Source organism: Hibiscus syriacus, unplaced genomic scaffold (assembly GCF_006381635.1).
Source record: "Hibiscus syriacus cultivar Baekdansim isolate YM2019G1 unplaced genomic scaffold, ASM638163v2 tig00000778_pilon, whole genome shotgun sequence".
Taxonomy (NCBI): Eukaryota; Viridiplantae; Streptophyta; class Magnoliopsida; order Malvales; family Malvaceae; genus Hibiscus; species Hibiscus syriacus.
The window spans coordinates 325,382-346,253 of NW_024061825.1; the positions used below are offsets into that span (position 1 = coordinate 325,382).

The 20,872-nt window shown below is 37.7% G+C and overlaps 1 protein-coding gene and 1 pseudogene across 1 annotated transcript; one reads left to right on the plus strand and one right to left on the minus strand.

Annotated features, from left to right (window-relative positions):
- Positions 1-229: 229 nt before the first annotated feature.
- Positions 230-2,718, minus strand: LOC120113793 (annotated as a pseudogene).
- Positions 2,719-6,666: 3,948 nt separating this feature from the next.
- On the plus strand, positions 6,667-7,523 carry LOC120218511 (regulatory-associated protein of TOR 1-like). Its single transcript, XM_039215425.1, has 2 exons — positions 6,667-7,282; positions 7,432-7,523. The coding sequence occupies exons 1-2, from the start codon at positions 6,667-6,669 to the stop codon at positions 7,506-7,508; spliced, it is 693 nt and encodes a 230-aa protein (XP_039071356.1). The 3' UTR covers positions 7,509-7,523.
- The last annotated feature ends 13,349 nt before the right edge of the window (positions 7,524-20,872 follow it).

A 20,872-nucleotide genomic window follows, 5' to 3' on the forward strand; every position in this document is an offset into this window, starting at 1 on the left:
CGTCCTCGTAGAATAAGTTAACTTGATCAAATGTCAATGAATCATTGAGCTATATTGCTTGTAACTTGATCAAGGATCTTCAAGGTTTTGGAATAAAAACAGAGTTGCCGGCATTGCACGATTACCAGAATAAATCCAGAAGATTAACTTAGTCGATTCATACTGTTATAATGACATCAAGCATGTAGTAGATGATATTCAAACAGGATATATAAATATCCCCAACATCTTTACAATCACAATAGAGATAAAAGATGAAAAGAACCCAACAAACGTAACATAAAGAAGGAAGCTTGAAGAGAAACGTGATCAACAATCACAATTAAGAGTTACTTGGAACAAAGGAACCCTATCACAGCACTACCTCAAGTTGAGAGTTGGCTTCTTTTTCTTGTTCTGTTTCGCCAAAAGCAGAGAAAACTGAGCAAATCCAAACTTCATCCTCTTTCCCGAGAACTGCTTGTGACCGTTTCTTTTCTCGGTCTTATGAGAGTCGGTGATCAAATCGGTGTTTTGTTTGCCAAGCATTTGACCTAAAGACACCTTTCTTTTCATGGTACCTTTCTCTGCCAACATCTCATTCTCAAAGTCTTCAGGCAGAAGCAGCTTTCGGCTAAGTATTTGCCCTATTGATAGGGTTGGCTTCAAAACTGGGGTTGAATAGTTGCTAACCAGATTCAATCCATTCAAATCAAATAAACGAGAATCTTTTTGATTGTGAGATGGGTATGAATTCTTGAACTTGGTAGAGTTGTGTACAGAACGCCGTTTCTGACCCTCGGATCTCCACTTCCGGAGAGCCTCTTCAACTGCCAGCTTGCCCTTGTTTGCAGCCTCTACTCTGTTCAATGCTTCTTCCAAGGCCTTCTTACTAGTTTTGATTTCCTCAGTGGCCTCCTCTACTTTCTTCAAGATTTCCATTTTCGAAACATTTGCTTCATCAACTTGGAGCATAGCATCTACTGCTTTCTTTTAGAAAGTCCCTCGACATTTTGAGCCTTGGACATTAAGGCATTGTACTCTTCGAATGACATAGTAACCCCTTCTGCCTTCTGCATAGGAACACCCATCGAACTCTCCATGCGCGAAAGAGTTTTGATCTCTGCAAGAGCCACAACTTCTGCAGCTCTAGCAGCTTCCTTCATTTTCTTGGCAGCAAGTAGCCTCATCTCGGTCGTTTTGATTATTGTTTAGTCTGTTCAATCTCAGATACAGCTCTCGAAACCTCTGATCTTGCTGCTTGTCCTAATTTCTTGAATTGCTCAGCCTCGGAACTCAGTCTTTGGAGTTCCCTTGATATATCCAAAGGATTATCATCACAGCTTTTGATTTCAGCATCTTTCACTACTTGAAGTTTAAATCTCGTTTGACTTAGCTCTTCTTCAAGGGATGATATCTTTGAAGAATTCTGACTTAGCCTCTCTCTAGTCTTCTCAAGAGAAATTCTTTCCTTCTCTAATTTCTTGTTCAGTGAGTCCACCGAACCTCGAATGTCTGCAAGATCATCAGTTGTCCTGGAAAGGTTCAGTTTGGCCTGCTTCAACTCCATTAAGATTAAACCGGGAGCGGACTGTGGATGTAGGCTCAAACTTCCTCCCAAGTTTGGATGGCCAACTTGATGATTTTCTTTCTCGGCTTCTTCCATTCCATCCGTTATCTTCTCAAGGTTCTCATTTACTTCGGAAGCTTCTTTCTGCAGCTTTAATTTTAGTTCTTCAACGGTTAGTTTCGTTGTTTCGAGTTCTTTTAACACATCCAACGTTTCTCTTTCCTTAACAATGAGATCTTTTTCCAATTGCGCAGCTTGCTCCTCCAATTTCGCAATGTCAACCACTTCTAAGTCGTGCTGTGAAACATTAAGATCTTATCAGAAGACGATCGGTCACAAAAATTGCACAGACAAACGAATAATTTCAAAACACTCAACGACCATAAATCAGAACATCATAGCAAGACCACAAAGACAGACTGAAACGAGAGACTTCCTAGATGATTCGTACGGCGAAAGCTTATCATACAGTAAGAAGACACTACCCGAAGAAGCTTCAAAGCTAAAATAATATGAAAGCCACAAAGCTTGCCATATGTTAAATGTTTCAAAATCATCTTTACAAATGCCTGGATCGTGATAACCGATAAACAACACATGAAGCCTTGTAAACAATGATACATAGCACATTTCTAGTACAACATACATGATTCTCCCTCTAGAAGTATCAGCTTATAATTCACACTGGTTTACCTTCAAGCAAACACGCATACATACATATGTATACATAAGCAAATATATATACATGCATACATATACATACATGTATATAACTAAAAGTAAGAACTTCGTGAACCCACGTTGATTTTTCCCTTAAAAGCAAGAAAAAAACATATGAAACCCAGTAACATTTCCTTAAAAGGAACAAAATAATAATCACCAATATATATTAAGGGTAGAAATTAAACCCCAGTTTCAGAGACGAGCTTATGCTGAGAGGGTTTCCAGAAACCGATTCCACCGAATCGAGAAGCAGCCTCCTTCACGGACTCAAACGGCGCCGAAGTATCGATCTCAGCTCTAACACCGCCGCTCAAACCACCGTTTTGGTGACCGAATCACCAAAACCACAGCTCTCCACTTCCATTCCAGAAAACAAACGAAACCCAGAATCCTAAACAGAACAACAAACAAAACCTAAACTTAAATTCGCGAGGAGGCTAATAATGTCTGGTCGGGGATGCCACTGTCTGAAAAAACTCGTGAGTGAAAGACGGTCAAAGCGACATTTAAAAGGAGGAACGGCAAAATTTTTGAGTTTGTTCTCTTATGGACAGAAATACCCTTGTCTTTGGAGAAATTTTCTATACGTTCAGTGGAGTTGGGAGTAAAGGGTGCTTACCTCGACTCGCTGTTAAAAAATTACTACTCAATTTGACCGTTGCTCGTTAAATTTATTAAAAAAATTACCTTATTTTTAACTAAAAATAAAATTTATTAATACAATATGAGGATATTAGGGTTGGATTTTTTATATATTAAAATAATATTATTAATTAATAATATTTTTTATTTTTTATTTTTTTATTAATAAATTAATAATTATTATTTAGATTTTTTTTGAATGAAATAATTTTGAAGTAATTAGTAAAAATATATTTTAAAAAATTAACGAGCTGCTCGCGAATTTATCGAGTCGAGTTAGACTTTGCTCGACTCAGCTCGTTAAATTCTCGAGTCGAGTTCGAGTTTGATTTTGAGTTGAGCCAACTTAAATCGAGCGTTTACCAAATTTTGATCGAATCGAGTTCAAACTGTTCACTAACTGTTAAATTCGTTAATCACACTTAGTTTTTTTTTTTAATAATACAAGTCTCATTAAAAACCCCTAATCACACCTAGTTGGGAGGTAAATAAAAGGGAGATTTTGGTTTTAGGTGGGTACCCTTTACGGGGAATGGGAAAATATTTGAGGGATGAAAAGAAATTTAAAGCGCGTGGCGGCAAAAGGCGGAACACAGCGAGTGCTTCAACGGCAATAAATCTTAACGGACTTAAAAAGGACAAAAAGCCTTATTTTGAGCGTTGGACGAGGTTGAGATTTGTCTATTATTTTTCTTTTGGTAAAAAGGCATCATAGGTCTATACTTTTAAAAAAATCAATATGACCCTCATATTATTTTTCTCTCTCAATATAACCCTTCAACTCATAAAAATAAATCCAATATGGCTCTTTAACCAATGTTTTTCGGCATTGACCGTTATAGTGTTGATGTGATAGTTTATGGTGTCAATGTGACAGTCCATAGTGTTGATGTGACAGTCTAGTGTGACAGATTAACGTGGTAGAAGACATGGTAGATAGACTAAATTGGTAACTCGAACATTGAAGATGAACTGCCGCGTCAACATTGTGGATCTCCACGTCAGCACCTTGAACTGGCACGCCAGTACTATAACAGTCACCGACCAAAAACATTGGTCAAAGAACCACACTGTGTTTGTTTTCTGAGTTGAAAGGTCATAGTGAGAGAGAAAAATAATACGAGGACCACATTGGTTTTTTTTCAAAAATACAGGGACCTCTGATGTCATTTTGCCTTATCTTTTTAATTGCCTTTAAATTCTTATAAATGTATATAAGGGCTAATTCCGTTTAACATTTCGAATTATTATTTGATTGTAAGTTGATCCCTATACTGGCAACATTAGCTAGGAACAGTCGTATCCTCTTGAAGAATAGGAAGGAGCTCGACACGAGGTTCCAAAAATTCAAGCTTACCAATGTTGTTATCACCGCACTGTTTTGTTCTCCATGGATGTGTCGAACCTTTATCGTCCAATCAAGATCCCATAGGTCTGAAAGAGCTGCAACCAAGGTGCTGTCCGCTAATGCTCTCGACGACTTGTTGAAGATCTTAGAAGCCTCAAGGTTATCGGTCTCCAACTCAACGTGCCAAACACCTAAATTCCAAGCATGAGTCAAAGTATCATGGATAGCCCACAGTTCCGCAACCAGGACTGAGCATCCCAAGCTCCGAGTGAATCCGAAAATCCAATTCCCCTCCGAACAACGTTACAGTCCACCAGTGGAGGCCATGCTATCGTTCGGACAGACTGCTCCATCCAAGTTTGCTTTAATCCAGCCATTTTGGGGTCGTGTCCACTGCAACTGGTAGCCTATGAGACCTGACTCGGAACAACGACACTCACTTTTGCATTTACAAATTCATTAGCTAATCTTACACAAAGTAAAACAAAGTCATCTCTTTGTGCGAACTCAGGATCAAACAGCAAGCTGCGCCTATTTTTCCATAATTGCCAGCAAATTGTCAAGAATAGAACAACCCACTCAACATTTTCATATGAAATCCTGTCGGCAATATACGAGTTAAGGTTCTTCAATATCCAGGTCTCAAACGGACAACAAAGAAATTCAAATAATTTGTCAGCTCGAATCACCCTTTTCCAAACAATTTCTGCCATTCTACAACAACGCAAAACATGAATGTTATGATATATGAAGCTCGTTCAATCAACCGAAAATGTTGCCAAGAGGGGTGAATTGACTTTTTGAAGTTTAGGGAGTATTGAGTAAAAAGATAGGAAATTTTGCACAATAATTTATAGTGATTCAACTCTCTCAGTGAAATCTACATCCACTGCATAAACTCCTCACTTAGGATTTTCAAACAAATCCACTAATTTTTTTTTTCCAGGATAAAGATAGAACCTTTACAAACTCCCTAGTTTTTTACTTGGCCAAACTAAAACCAAAACCCTTTTACAAAGAATAAGAAATGTGTAAACAAGAATACTCTCTAGATTGGTGTATACAAAGATTTAGCTCACAAGAACAAAACCTAAGGATATACAATTAAGCTCAAAACATAAATATTTACAAGAGAAAGAAAAATAAAGATTGAAAAACCTTTCTCTTGTGTATGAATGCTTGGATAGGTGTTGGTCTCCTTCTTCAAGTGTCTTGAACTTGTTTTTATATGTTGGAATGAATTACTAGCTGTTTCTATCCGTTTGGGAATGTTTTGAACCGTTGGAAGACTTTCTGCATACAAAGTTTTGAAACTCTTCGAAAGAGCCGTTGGAAAAATATGATCGTTGGAGTCAAAGTATCGAAACTTTTTGGACCACTGTCATGGAAAGTTTCGAAACTCTTGTAGAAGTTTCGAAACTTCTGGTCAAAGCTTGTTTAAAAAGATAGTTTTTGACATTTCAAGAAATACAAGATTTTGAAAAACATTTTAAAATATTTGAAAGACATTTTTAATATAATTTGAACTTAAAAGACTCATTTTAAAGTTTTGATGAAGTTTAGAAACATTGAACATATATCTTTCAAATTTAGTTAGACTTTGAATTATTTTTGAAAACTTTGAATAAATTCAATTTAGTCCAACAAACATTTTGCCCATATCAAAATATAAGTTCTACAATGATCAATATCTTCCGACCCTCGATTACAAATATGTTTTAAATACATTCTACATCATATTTGAGCCGAAATTTAACTGGCAAGCTAATGGCTAAAACTAACGAAAGAACATGATTCATATGATACATATATTTTAAGAACTTAACAAGAACATTTTAGAGTATAATGATTTGTTTAAAATCTTGGTCATAGTTTGAGGACCGTCATATGGAATTAACCCGTATATAAATAACCAAAAGCATGTGCTGCTGGTTAACAAAATTTTCTTCCTTTAATTATACATTTATTATTTAATATATTTAAGGAGCGTTTCTTTTCTTCTTTTAAATAATTAACCCGTAGGTTGCCTTTTAGTCTGGCATTCAAGGAGTTGTTAAGTGCTCTTCTCTATTTGGTTGAAGCTTCTATATAGCTGGTCTCTGTGTGATCAAAATTTTTATTGTAGCATCAACATTCTATGTTTTCACTTCTTGGTGCCTGAATAAATATGTATGGACAGTTTGCTGTTTTGTTTATTGACACTCGGGAATTGATTCTGCTTCTCTTATCATATTTGATGCCTTATTGCTGAACTATAATATTTCTTTTACCTAATACAATAGTAATTTTGAAACTCTATCATCTTTGTTTGCAGTCGTGTCAGGTTGATCTGGTAAAGGATGGTGGTCATGTTTATTTCATTAGGTTTCTTAATAGTGTGGAAGCATACCCTGAGCAGCGTGCAATGGCTGCATTTGTTCTGGCTGTCATTGTGGATGGTCATAGACGTGGCCAGGAAGCTTGTATTGAAGTAGGGTTAATCCAGGTGTGCTTGAAGCATCTTCATGCTTTCACGCTAAATGAGGCACAAACTGAACCCTTATTGCTTCAATGGCTTTGCCTTTGTCTTGGAAAGCTGTGGGAGGACTTTGCTGAGGCTCAGGTGATAGGTCCTTTAACTGCCATTGTCCGGGACGGAAGGGTATCCACCAGCAGTCCTCTTACTACTGCTGGAATCATGCATGGGTCTCCATTGTCTGATGATTCATCTCATCATTCTGATTCTGGAATATTGAATGATTGTGTTAGTAATGGGGAAGTTCATACTTTAAGGCCAAAATCTTTGGACAATGCAATGTATTCACAGTGTGTACTGGCTATATGTTCTTTAGCTAAGGACCCATCTCCACGTGTAGCAAGTCTAGGGCGGCGGGTACTTTCCATTATTGGAATTGAACAAGTAACAAAATCTATGAAGCCTGCTGGTAACAGTGCCTGCCCTGGTGATTACACCACTTCCTCATCAACTCCTAGTGCTTCTGGATTGGCTCGTTCTTCTTCATGGTTGGACATCAGTGGAGGTAACTCTTTTATTCTCTGTTAGTTCCTCAACACATATCCTGATTATTCTCACATTTTCTTATCCCTGGTATTTGCTTGCTGTGATGCTTTCTTTTATACTATTTAGACGTTAAAACTACAAGATTTAATCTGGAGATGATATTGACAGGTCATCTACCTTTAACATTTAGAACACCTCCTGTTAGCCCTACTACCTGGCAGGAATTCGTAGAGTTTGCTCTTTAGGCTTCAGGCCTCACCTGATGAATTCTCCGGACTCAGGGATTGGCTGACCCGCTTCTAGGTTCTGTTTCTGGATCAGAGCGCAGTTTACTTCCTCAATCAACTATATATAATTTTAGTTGCGGCCACTTCTCCAAGCCTCTGCTTACTGCATCAGATGACAGTGAAGAACTATTGGCCAAAAGAGAGGAGCAGGAAAGAATTGCACTGGTGCATATTACTAAATGCCAGCACTCTTGTATGCCTTTTGACTCTCTTTTTTGGTTCTTTTTATCCTATACTTGTGCCAATTTTTACTATGGAACTAATAGGTTTTCTCATTTTTCCGACAGCCGTTAGCAAACTTAACAATAATAGTCAAATTGCTAGCAGGGATACAAGATTCGAAACAGGTACAAGAACGTCCTTGCTGCAACCTTTCTCTCCTATTGTGATTGCAGCAGATGAGAACGAACGGATAAGGCATGTTATTTATGCTTTTACAGATTCCTAAAGCAAGTTGATTTCAATCTTACATGATTTGAGTTAAGCGAGTGGAACGGTTTTTACACAGTTTAGACCTGTGGGCACGAGTTATAGTTACGTGCATTGATAATTTGCTTGTCTATGCCTGTTATCTAAATTCGAGAGCCTCTTGCTCAAGTACTTCTACATTGTAAGAACAATTTGTTTTTATCCCATGAGAATCAGAGCAAGTTTTATCTTCCATTCTGAAGCAAAGTCGATGGGTTAAGATTTTGGCATTTATCCTTGTATTAAGTAGATATGATACTTTGTCTCGTTTTGGAAGAATCATTTTATATAATTCTTTACTGCTTGAAAGGGTTATATATTTTAAATTGCTTTCTACATGTAGCTTTCGTTTTATTACTAAAAAAGGGACTGCTTCTGAAACGAGTTGAGTGAGTTTGTAGCTCCTTGTTATATGTTGTTTTTGTTGACACTTCCACATTTTATTTCTGTAAATCATGCTCCCATATTAATTGTACGGCTTTTCTTTTCAGGGTATGGGATTATGAGGAGGCCACCCTCCTCAATGGTTTCTGTCGAAACGATTTTTTCCTAAAAGGGTGAAAAAATATGAAATTTTGAAAACCACATTCATTCTTAATTATCTCTTTTAAATTTAAAAACAAATGTGATTTAAAAGACCCCTTGTTTCGAAAAATTTTGGATTTTCTTTACGATCAAAAAATACGGTTCAAAGAGTCGCCACCAATATTTGATTAGGGTGTGATTGGGCACCCAAAAATGTTTTGTCATTTTCAATAAAAATTAATTTTAATTAAAACAACAAATTGAGGTCTGCGTTACCAAAAAATGAGTTCGGGAGTCGGTTACGTGTGGGGAAGGATTAGCACCCCACAACGCCCTAAATCAGTACCTAGTCGATTAATTAACGTCTTTGCAATGAACTTTATAAATTCAAACTTAATTTGATTTTTGAACTCATAAAACGAAAATGTAAATTTAAAACATTCAAAAACACTCAAACAAATTAAATTAAAATTACCAAGTCGTTTTAGAAAGATAAAGAATGTTCGATTATTTACAAATATCGAGACCAGATCTTAAAGATATAACAACCTTTTCTCGATATATTTAAATAAACGAACATTTCTTTTTCTCTCATTCCCAAATTTTAGGTGACGAATCAATTTTTTGGTTTCACTTTCGGGATACACTTTTATTTTAAAATCATTAAAAGTGTACCTCAAATCAGTTATGACTGCCCACTTAAAACAATTTTAAATTAAAAATATATTACCCTTAATCCAATTATGAATATGTTGAGTTATGCAAGTGAGGCTATCATGCATATTATGCAAAATAATGTCATGTAAAAATTAATTAAATAATATCCTTTATTCAAATGAACACCTAAGTCTAAAATAAAGTATGGTGATATGGTATATACATGCATACAACGACATTGGCATACATTAGAATAAAACAATATATACAATAAAACATACTATTAGTAATTCGATTTCATATTCAAAATTACCATGAAGGATCAGAATAAAAATAAAATTAAACTAAGCATGCAAAGTAGGAATTAACCATTAAATTTAAAAAACATGCTAAGTGCCTAAATTGTCAAACAACCAAAATTACAAATTATATTTCAAAAATAAAACATAAAAACATTTCAGGACTAAAATGAAAAGCGCTCATAAATATGAAGACCAAATTAAGAAGGCGCAAAAGATTCGTTCAAGGACCAAAATGAAAGTTCCATAAATTACACAACCAATATAAAAACAGTGCAAAAATGGCCCTAACATGATTCTGGGCTAAGATATAAAACGCTTAAAATTAAGATACGAAATCAAAAACCCAATAAAATTCAATTTAAGGACCAAAAAGAAGCAGGCCGAAAACAGAATGACCTATCACGCAATTAACCCACTATCCTAGAACACAGAAGGTTCCATCCTGATGAAACACCGCCGTTTTGGACCTGGCTAAACGACGCCGTTTGGATGTTCTGATATATGGGATTTTAGGGTAACACTTCTAACTCTAAATCATTCTCATCCTCTCCTCCAAAGACCTCAATCTCTTTCTCACAAAACTCTATCTGACCCTCAACGCGAACCAAACAACCGTGGCCACCATGGTCGTTACTGCCTGGGATTCCGATGAAGAGCCAAACAGGTACGAACACCATCACTCAAATAACCTTGAACCCCGATACCCACTACCGACGAAGAGACCAACCACCGTATACAGACCTAAACTCCTCTCATTCGAAAGACTCGGCTACACTGTAACCTAACAACCAAATAAGCTATGACTAGCGTCACATCCGAACGAGCCCCAAAATAAGAAACAGGTAAAAACAAAATTAACTTATTTCTTTATCACTCTATTCATTTGGGAAAGAAGATGAACGTATGATTTTGCTTAGTATTTTAGAAAAAAAAACAGAGAAATGAACCTGCTTGTATACTGCTGGAATTCGTTGCTGTTATTGGATCGCTATCTTTCACTCTTTTGTTGATTTGTGATGTTTTTGTATTGAGAAAGAGTTAAAAATGGAACTACTATCTAATGTTTTTTTTATTCCAGAAGAGAGAAAGCTCTTTGTTTTACACTCTTTTTTTTTCTTTCAGTCGCAGGAGTGGAACCCCTGTTTACAATGCTTTTTTTTTTCTTGCTAATGGTTGATCTCCTTTGTTGAAAATTCCTCCTTGTGTTTTCCGTTTTTGCTCTCCCCATGACCACTCGGTTAATTCTCTTCTGCCCCTTCTTTGTCTCCTTTTTTCTGTTATCTGATCGTGTCCTCCCCCACGTTTTTTTTCTGGTTTTTAACTCCCCAGAACTGCTTTCATTTGAAAATGATATAGGCCCCAGACAAATTAAACATATACAGCTGCCCCCTCTTTGCTCATTGTCGTGTAACGAGAATAGGGGCAAAGATCAAAAGATGATCGAATTTGTCTGGTCATGAGAACTTAAAAAAAAAATAAACCACTCACTGTTACGTCAGGATAAATAAGACTTGAAAAATCTTCAAATGACGAGCCTGCTCCCTATTCCTTCAGGAAGTATAAGACTCGAACAATCTTCATAAAACGTGTCTGCTCTCTATTCATTCAGAGAGTATAATACTTGAACAATCTTAAAAAAAAAACAGGTCCGCTCTCTATTCCTTCAGAGAGTATAGAACTCAGAAAATCTTCAATAAACAGGTCCGCTCCCTATTCTTTCAGAGAGTATAGGACTCAATCTTTAACAAACGTGTCCACTCCCTATTCCTTCAGAGAGTATAGAACTCGAGCAATCTTCATAAAACGAGTCCGCTCTCTATTCCTTCAGAGAGTATAGAACTCGAACAATCTTCAACAAACGTGTCCGCTCTCTATTTCTTCAGAGAGTATAGAACTCGAACAATCTTCATGAAACGGGTCCGCTCTCTATTCCTTCAGAGAGTATAGAACTAGAACAATCTTTAACGAACTTGTCCGCTCCCTATTCCTTCAGAGAGTATAGGACTCAATCTTCAACAAACGAGTTTGCTTCACTACTCTTCCGTGAAGGCTTATAGATGATTGGCTTCACTACTCTTCCGTGAAGGCTTAAGTTTGAATTGTTTCAAAGGTCCAACCTGAAAATCAAACATTACCAATCATTAATGTATGTTTGAAAATATTATACTCAAAAATTTAGAATTTGATAAAATTTCTGAAAATCCATCTCCATCGCGAAAACTTGTCTGGAAACCATTGGATACGTGAATCTGCTTTGGCTCAGTTTTCGTATAAACATCATTCTTTTCAAAATCTCAAAACCAGTTATATTCATCTTGATGCTTCAATATCTTCAATCTTCAACTATCCCTGTAAAACCTGTAAATATTTAAGTCATCATGCAATTATGAATATCATGATCCTATTCATGCCTAAAATGTATGCAATTATGCAATTTAATGTATTTTCTTCTTCGAAAGAACTCTATCTCCTTTTGATCTCAATGGAACTCGGCTTCATCTTGGGCACAGAACGTTTGACCAGTTCACCCCAGCTAACAATCTCAATTCCATATTTCTCAGCTTAACAGGGCCTTGACTTCTTTCTTTCCTGAAAACCCACCAGTACCCATAACCAACTTCTTAATTAATGACAATCTCTTTAGGTCTTCTTCTCATGGCTGAGATCTTCTATGAATTTCAAGATTTCATTTTCCCGTAACCACACAAGCTTACATGTTAAAACCATCATCAGCTTCAGAATACCTACATTTTCCAAAACCTTTTGCACAATAATACAAAATGATCTCATGTACTTCAAGTTAAGTTATATGTTTTAACTTTTCAAAATAAGATGCTTGCAAAAGGAAAATTAACAAGGAAAGACATCTCTTTATTTATATAAATACAGAGAATTTTAGGCAACTAAATGGCAAACTTTTAACTGGAAACAGTAAAAGAACAAAAGAGTAGGTGTCTTCAAATATCAATAATGCAAATGCTTTTGAACTGGCACACCGTTAGAATGTCTCGAGTGTAGCTTCTGTCAAAAAGATCTCCAAAATTGTGATCCTTAAGAGTATGAAGCTACTTCTAAACTTCCAAATCGCTATCATTGGATGCCCTAAACCAATATTGAATCTCATGTGCATTCAATTTCTCTTGGTTATTTCAATCAAGACTCATTAATCTTTGGTCTCAATCTTGATTACCAACTGTCATTGTTACTATCCATATCAGGAGCTCTTTCCACTTCCAAAATTGATTCAGAACCTTCCACCATGCACGAATTCTGAATTTCAAACTCAACTCAAGTCGCCCTTTGCGGGTTTTCAACTTGAGACCTCATTTGGTTCCAAGACGCCCTTTTTGGGTTTTCATCTTGAACTCTCCTTTTATTTCTCTTTTTTTCATTTTTCTCTTTTTGTTTTTCTTTCATTTTTTCTTCATTTTTCTTTTATCTCATTTCTTCATTTCTTCTTTTTCTTCTTCTCATATTTATTATTATTTTTTCATTTTTCATTTTTTTCTTCTTTTTTTTCTCTTTTATTTCTTCTTCAAGCAAAATATCTCTTAACAGCGTCGGAATTCACTGGATATGATAATTCTGATCCGTCCATTTCAGTTAGGACTAGAGCTCCCCCAGAAAAGGCCTTCTTGACAACATAAGGTCCTTCCCAATTGGGCATCCATTTTCCTCTGAAATCCTTCTGAAAAGGCAAAATCCTTTTAAGCACCAAATCGCCCTCATGGAATTCTCGAAGGCGAACTTTCTTACCATGTGCCCGTATCATACGTTTTTGGTATATCTGACCATGACAAATAGCTTTCAATCTCTTTTCTTCAATCAAATTCAATTGGTCATACCTAGCCCGGACCCATTCTGCCTCATCGAGCTTTACTTCTGACAAAATCTGAAGTGAGGGAATTTCCACCTCAATGGGTAAGACAGCTTCCATCCCATATACCAGAGAAAATGGAGTTGCCCCAGTTGACGTTCGTACAGAAGTTCGATAGGCAAACAGAGCAAATGGAAACTTCTCATGCCAATCTTTATAGGTCTCAGTCATCTTCTCTATGAGCCTTTTGATGTTCTTATTAGCCGCCTCTACTGCCCCGTTCATCTTTGGGCGATAAGTGGTGGAATTAAGATGCTTTATTTTGAACTGTTTACAGACCGAGTCCATCATCTTATTGTTTAAATTCAACGCATTATCGGAGATAATCCTCTCTGGTAAACCATATCTACAAATGATCTCCTTCTTTAAGAATTTGCATATTGTAGACTGGGTAACATTTGCGTAAGAAGCTGCTTCTACCCACTTAGTGAAGTAATCTATGGCTACCAAAATGAAACGATGACCATTTGAAGCTTTGGGCGAAATTTATCCAATAACATCCATGCCCCACATTGAGAATGGCCACGGCGCTGTCATTACGTGCAACAGATGAGGAGGAGTATGTATCCTATCTCCATAAATCTGATATTTGTGACATTTTCGGGCATAATTGATACAATATGTTTCCATAGTTGACCAATAATACCCAAATCTCATAATCTGCCTAGCCATAGCATGCCCATTAGCATGGGTACCACATATTCCCTCATGCACTTCTTCAAGAATCAATTTGGCTTCTTTCGCGTCCACACATCATAACAAGACCTGATCCAGACTTTTCTTATATAGAGTCTCACCATCAAGCACATACCCTGATGCTATTCTTCTAATGGTTCTCTTATCATTCTCAGTAGCTTGTTCTGGATAACTCTGATACCTTATATATTGCAAGATATCATAATACCAGGGGTTTCCATCTTCTTCCTCTTCAATATTAAAACAATGGGCTAGATACTCATAAGCCTTCATTTCAATGGGCATCATATTTGAATACTCGCTCATCTTAAACGCTGCTGTCAGTGTGGCTAAGGCATCTGCCATTTGATTATCTTCTCTGGGGAGGTAATTGAAAGTTACTTCTTCAAATTCTTCAACAAGTTCCATAACTAACTTACGGTATTCTATAAGCTTGGGATCTTTTGTCTCCCATTCTCCTCTGAGCTAGTATATTACCAAAGATGAATCCCCATACACCTTGAGCATTTTTACTTTGCGTTCAACAGCAGCTCTAAGACCCAGAACACAAGCTTCATACTCGGCCATATTGTTAGTACAATCAAAATTAAGCCGACTGGTGAAAGGATAATGCTATCCCTCTGGTGAGACCAAAATCGCCCTGATTCCATGTCCCATGGCATTTGAAGCACCATCGAAGTTCAACGTCCAATATTTTCTAGTGGATGCAACTGCTTCTTCTACCGAAATAGCCATTAAATCTTCATCTGGGAAATCAAAGCTCAATGACTCATATTCTTCCGAAGCCTTGCTTGCAATGAATTCCACTATAGCACTTCCTTTAATTGCCGTCTGGTTTACATACTGGATGTCAAATTCGGACAATAGGATCTACCAACGAGCTAATCTTCTAGATAATGCAGGCACACCCATTAGATATTTCAAGGGATCAAGCTTAGATATAAGCCAAGTAGTATGATACAACATATATTGTCTAAGCCTTTGGGTAGCCCATACTAAAGCACAACACAACTTTTCAATGGGTGAGTATCTTTTCTCACATTCAGTGAACTTCTTACTGAGATAATAGATAGCCCTTTCTTTCTTCTCAGTTTGGTCACGTTGCCCCAGCACACACCCCATTGAATTTTCATAAACCGACAAATACAGAATCAATGGTTTGCCTGAGATAGGTGGCGCCAAGATTGGAGTGCTCGACAAATATCTTTTCACTGCTTCAAAAGCTTTTTGACAATCCTCACTCCATTCCCCTGAGTTATTCTTACGAAGAAGGCGGAATATGGAATCACACTTTTCCGTCAGCTGTGAAATAAACCGAGCTATATAATTCAATCTTCCCAAAAATCCTCTGACTTCTTTTTGTGTTCGTGGGGCTGGCAAGTCTTGAATAGCCTTTACTTTATCTGAGTCTATTTCAATTCCTTTTTGGCTTACTACGAATCCCAATAACTTCCCAGATATCACCCCAAAAGTACACTTATTTGGGTTGAGTTTTAGCTGGCATCTTCTTAGTCTTTTAAAAAGCTTTCTCAAATTCCCAATATGTTCTTCCTCTGTCTTAGCTTTGACAATCATATCATCGACATAAACTTCTATCTCTTTATGCATCATGTCATGAAATAACGTCACCATGGCCCTTTGATATGTTGCTCCGGCGTTCTTCAATCCAAACGGCATTACTTTATAACAAAACGTTCCCCACATGGTAACGAACATCATTTTTTTCATATCTTCAGGGTTCATCTTGATTTGATTGTAGCCAGAGAAACCATCCATAAAAGAGAACAAAGAATTTCCAACAGTATTATCCACTAGCGTGTCTATATGTGGCAAAGGAAAATTATCTTTTGGACTAGCTCGGTTGAGATCCCTGTAGTCGACACACATTCGAACTTTCCCATCTTTCTTCGGTACTGGGACAATATTCGCCACCCATTCAGGATATTTGGCCACTTTAAGAAACCCGGCATCAAATTGTTTCTTTACTTCCTCTTTAATCTTGAGCAGCATCTCGGGTCTCATTCTTCTCAGTTTTTGTTGTACCGGTTTATATTCAGGCTTTATTGGCAGTTTGTGAACAACCAGTTCTGTATCTAAACCCGGCATATCTTCGTATAACCAAGCAAACACATCCTTGTATTCTTGAAGCAATTCTATCAAATCATGTCGACCTCCAACTAACAGAGTGGTACCAATCTTTACTTCTCTCTTATCCTCATCTGTCCCCAAATTCAAAATCTCAGTAGGCTCTTTATGAGGCAGAATCTGTTTATCTTCATTCTCTACCATTTTCAGCAATTCAGAAGGTAGTTCACATCCTTCATCATCATCACAATCTTCGATTTCCCCTTGACATATAGGCTTCTCGAAATCAATCTCTGGGTCAGAGTCATTAACATTCATATTATTGATATCTGAGCTCCTGAAAAAATAATGAAAGAGAAGATATATATATACATATATACATATGGGAGGATCTTTTCCCATATAAAATAAATAGAAAGAAATAAATACATACATACATATATACAATAAAGAATGAATGAATGAAATGCATGGGAGAATGTTTGCCATTTGGAACTAACAAAATGCATCTTTTATTGAAAGCAAGAAAAAACAAATAGCTTAACCCTTTACATAAAATCACCTATTGCCCCAGGGTATGAACAACAGGGAGAAAGTTCCAGTGCATTACTCTGTAAAAGATTTGTAAACTACAGGCAGTTCTTCCGCGGTCCAATTGTTCAACACGAAGCCCGGCGGTGCAGGATAAATGCTCATAGCTCTCATTTCCTCAAACTCACTATCAGTTATAACATTAATGCCTAAATCTCCCAAGGCATTATCAACCATCACCTCAGTGTTCCTTGAATTCCCTTGAAACATATGTCCCCCAGATATGAAAATGCTGCTCAACGGTGGGAAGATCATGGGTTCCCAGCTAAGGTCTTCACCAGCCAATCTGGCCTTTCTCATTTCCTGACCCTTCTTAATTCCCCTCAGCTTATCCCTCGGATTTGGCTGATACCCCAAACCAAATCGATCTCTTTTAGTAACAGGGCATATTGGATTCACTGGTCCTTGTAACTGACTTCTTAACCCTTTCCCAACTTTTGCTCCTCTTCCAAGGGTTAACTTGAGTCCCATTTTGGTACAATTTGACAGTCTAGGCTTTGGTATCTTCCTGTCTTCAGCCACGAATGTAGCATTGACAAACTCCAACGATCTAAAAGAACACTCGACCGCTTACTCATCCACTTCAATGTACGGAGCAGTAATAGAAACAGAAGCAATAATGTCCTCTTCAGCATGAATACATACCAACCTTCCATCAATCACAAATTTCAGTCTTTGGTGCAATGTGGACGGAACTGCACCGGCTTGATGAATCCAAGGCCTTCCCAACAAACAATTGTATGTAGGCATAATGTCCATTACGAGAAATTCCACTTCATAAGTTGCTGGACCAATATTCAGAGGAACATCAATCTTGCCCAACACTTCTCTTTTAGTCCCATCGAAAGCTCGAACCACACTTTGACAGGTTCTCATAAGTGTACTATCTAATGGAAGCTTCTTTAGAGTCACTAAGGGCATCACATTCAAAGCTGAACCATTATCAACCAAGACCCGAGACAACACATACCCTTTACATTTAACTGTGATGTGCAAAGCCTTCTGACTACCAACCATCCCAGAAGGGATTTCTTCCTCAGAAAAAGATAAAAAATTATCAGCTTGTATATTGGAAACTAACTGGTCCAACTTTTCAATGGGCAACTCTTTCGGAATAAAAGTCTGGTTTAAAACCTTTAACAGAGCATTCATATGGGCCTCTGAACTCAAAAGTAATGATAAAACAGAAATACGGGCAGGCAACTTGTGTAACTGTTCAACAACACTGTACTCATTGTGTTTCAGAAATTTCAAAAATTCTACCGCTTCACTCTCGGTTACCGGTTCATTGATAACAGGCTTATCTTCTTCTATCTGCACATCAACCTTTTTCCCCTTATCAACTGCAACCTTCTTCTCAGACTCTTTAGGTGGATTAAGAGAATAACACCTACTGCTTCTAGTAAAGCGTCCCACCTCATCTACTTCCTCATTCTCTTTTGTTACATCTCCTATCTGGCAATCATATCTCCAAGGCACTTGTTTATTATCCCGATATGGGAATGGAGATGGAGGTGTAATAACCACTTTCGGGGCTATCTTCTCAGCAACTCGATTCTTGGGAGTAATAATTAGGGGACAACTGGCATTGTACACCCCTTTAGATGATCATTCTGAAGCGCAAACTTCCGCTTCATCTTCTTCAGCAATCTCTCTAAAGAACTCAATTTCTTTACTGTCCATCATGTCTTGTACCAAAGATAGGAAGTCAAGACATTGCTGAATACTGTGTCCTTCACTGTTATGATACTGACATACCTCTCCACTGTTAAACTGTTCAACCACCAAACTGGGCTTCAACAATCCTACCTTGACCATCTGGCACCATACCCAACTCATGGGTGATACCACCTCACTAACATTCCTTACAATTCTTTTTCCTCTCTCTTCAGTAATCGCGTTAACTCCTGCCCCTGCATGGCTTGGCAACGGATTCTGAGCTATATTCGGCTGCTCACTGTCACCAAAGTTGATGACATTCCTCGTTCTCAAAGCTTGGACAACCTTCTTAAAAGCAGTACAATTCTCAATGGAATGCCCAGGGTTCCCTGCATGGTACTCACACTAAGCATTAGCATCATACCATTTGGGAAAAGGAGGTTGCATTGGAGTCACGTGATACGGCGAAACCACATGCCGATCATACAAAATCTGAAACAATTCCTTATAAGTCATCGGGATAGGGTCAAATTGAGGCCTCTCTCTCCTCTGGTCCCTTGCTCCTTGTCTATTGTCATTTTGTGTTGATGACCCTACTCCTTGAGGACGGGAAACAGTGATGTTATTAGAATCGTACTGCCTCACATTACTAACTTCGTTTTCCTTTTTCCTCGTTGGTGGCCTCTTACTAGACTCTCCTCCCTCGAGCTTCCCACTCTTAACAGCCATTTCAATCATTTCTCCCGCCGTAACTACATCAGTAAAACTTCGATAAGGATTACCGATAAGATGCGAGAAAAAAAAACCTTTAAGGTGTTGACAAAAAAGCATATTTGTTTCCTCCTCTTCCAATGGCGGGTGGACTTGTACCGCTACATCTCTCCATCTTTGAGCATATTGTCTAAAACTCTCGTTAGACTTCTTTTTCCATTCCTTGCAACATCATCCTGTTGGGCCTAACATCTTTTACATGTTTGTATTGCTCAAGAAATGACTTAGCCAAGTCTTTCCACGATTTAATATTAGCTCTACTCAGCTGGTTATACCACCGGATTACCGAGCCAGTTAAGCTTTCCTAAAAGCAGTGTATCAACAATTGATCGTCCCTTATGTATCCGGTCATCTTCCTACAAAACATTGTGATATGTGCAGAGGGGCACCTGGTACCATCAAACTTCTCAAAGTCAGGAACTTTGAACTTTGGAGGTAAAACCAAATCCGGAACTAGACTTAATTCCTTTGCGTCGAATCCATAGACACTAGTATCTTCCTTCATGGCTCTGACTTCTCTTTCTAGCTGTTTCCATTTCTCTTCCAGTGGATCGTTTTGGTTTTTCTTGGCTTCTTCATTAAGGTCCGGAACTTGATGATATTGATGTTCTTCCTTATATGAACTAGATCCAGGCTGTACGTTAACAGAAGCACCGACTGGATTAATGTGCACCTTCCCGACATGAACAGGGGTCACTTGAACGTTCTGAGATTGTTCTGGGGTTAACCCTGGATGATGAATAGGGTCCTCAGTTACACCTTCTGGCATAGGGCTTTTCCCATGTTCTGGATTTCTTCCTTCTAACATACTCGCAAACTTGGCAAACATCTCATTTTGGGCATTCATCATATCTTCTTGCATTTTCTTGATACTATCTTGTAACTCCAACTGAGCCTTCTCAATTTGGGCAAGTTTGTCCTCCATAACTTTCTTCCTGGTTCTGTAGATATGCTTGGGATTTTCCAGTATTACTCTGTCACATAGTCATTTTGTTATCGTTGATATATGATTAATGAATATGAGATATATGATTATGAATGAATAAAATACGATGCAAAAATTTAAATGTATTAAAAATGCATATGCAAAACGCAGGGTGTTGATCCTGGAACGACTCCTTAGAAAAACTCTTTATATTAGAACGACGTTCAATTACAAAGTTGAAACATATCACAAATAAATCTGCACCATCTCTCCTATTTCCTGTACATGTGCAAGTAACTCCACGATCTTCTGGTGTATCGTCGTAATGCGGTCTCTAAACTTGAAATTTTCTCATTCAATTTCTCATTCTGAGCTTGACTCTTTTGTAACCGCTACTCTAAAGAATCCTTTTCTTTCGATAAAATCTTCACTTGGTGCCTGCTTTGCTTAAGAAGAGCTACTCTTTTGAGGCTCGCCACCTCTTGCCTCAATTCGACAGACTTACTCGAGCTAGAACCTGCCTGAGCTTTTACCATTCGCTGATAAGTTGACCGAAGATCGTCAAAGTCTAGCCGAAGTTGCTTTTCCACTTTTTCAATTCGATATGCTCTACTCTTCTGAATGTCGATCTCCAATCCCTTTTGATACACTTCATCTTCCAGTTTCTGCAAAGTTATTCTCCATTGTCTCCGTTCTGCTTCGAAATCGCGCTTGGCTAACTCTAATGGAGATGGCACCACTCTTAATTGTTCCTTCACCGGCTGAA

Coding starts and splice junctions, on each gene's coding strand:
- LOC120218511 (XM_039215425.1), top strand. CDS start 6,667: ATGGCTGCATTTGTTCTGGCTGTCATTGTGGATGGTCATAGACGTGGC. Junction 7,283..7,431: donor ATGGTTGGACATCAGTGGAG/GTAACTCTTTTA, acceptor TGATATTGACAG/GTCATCTACCTTTAACATTT.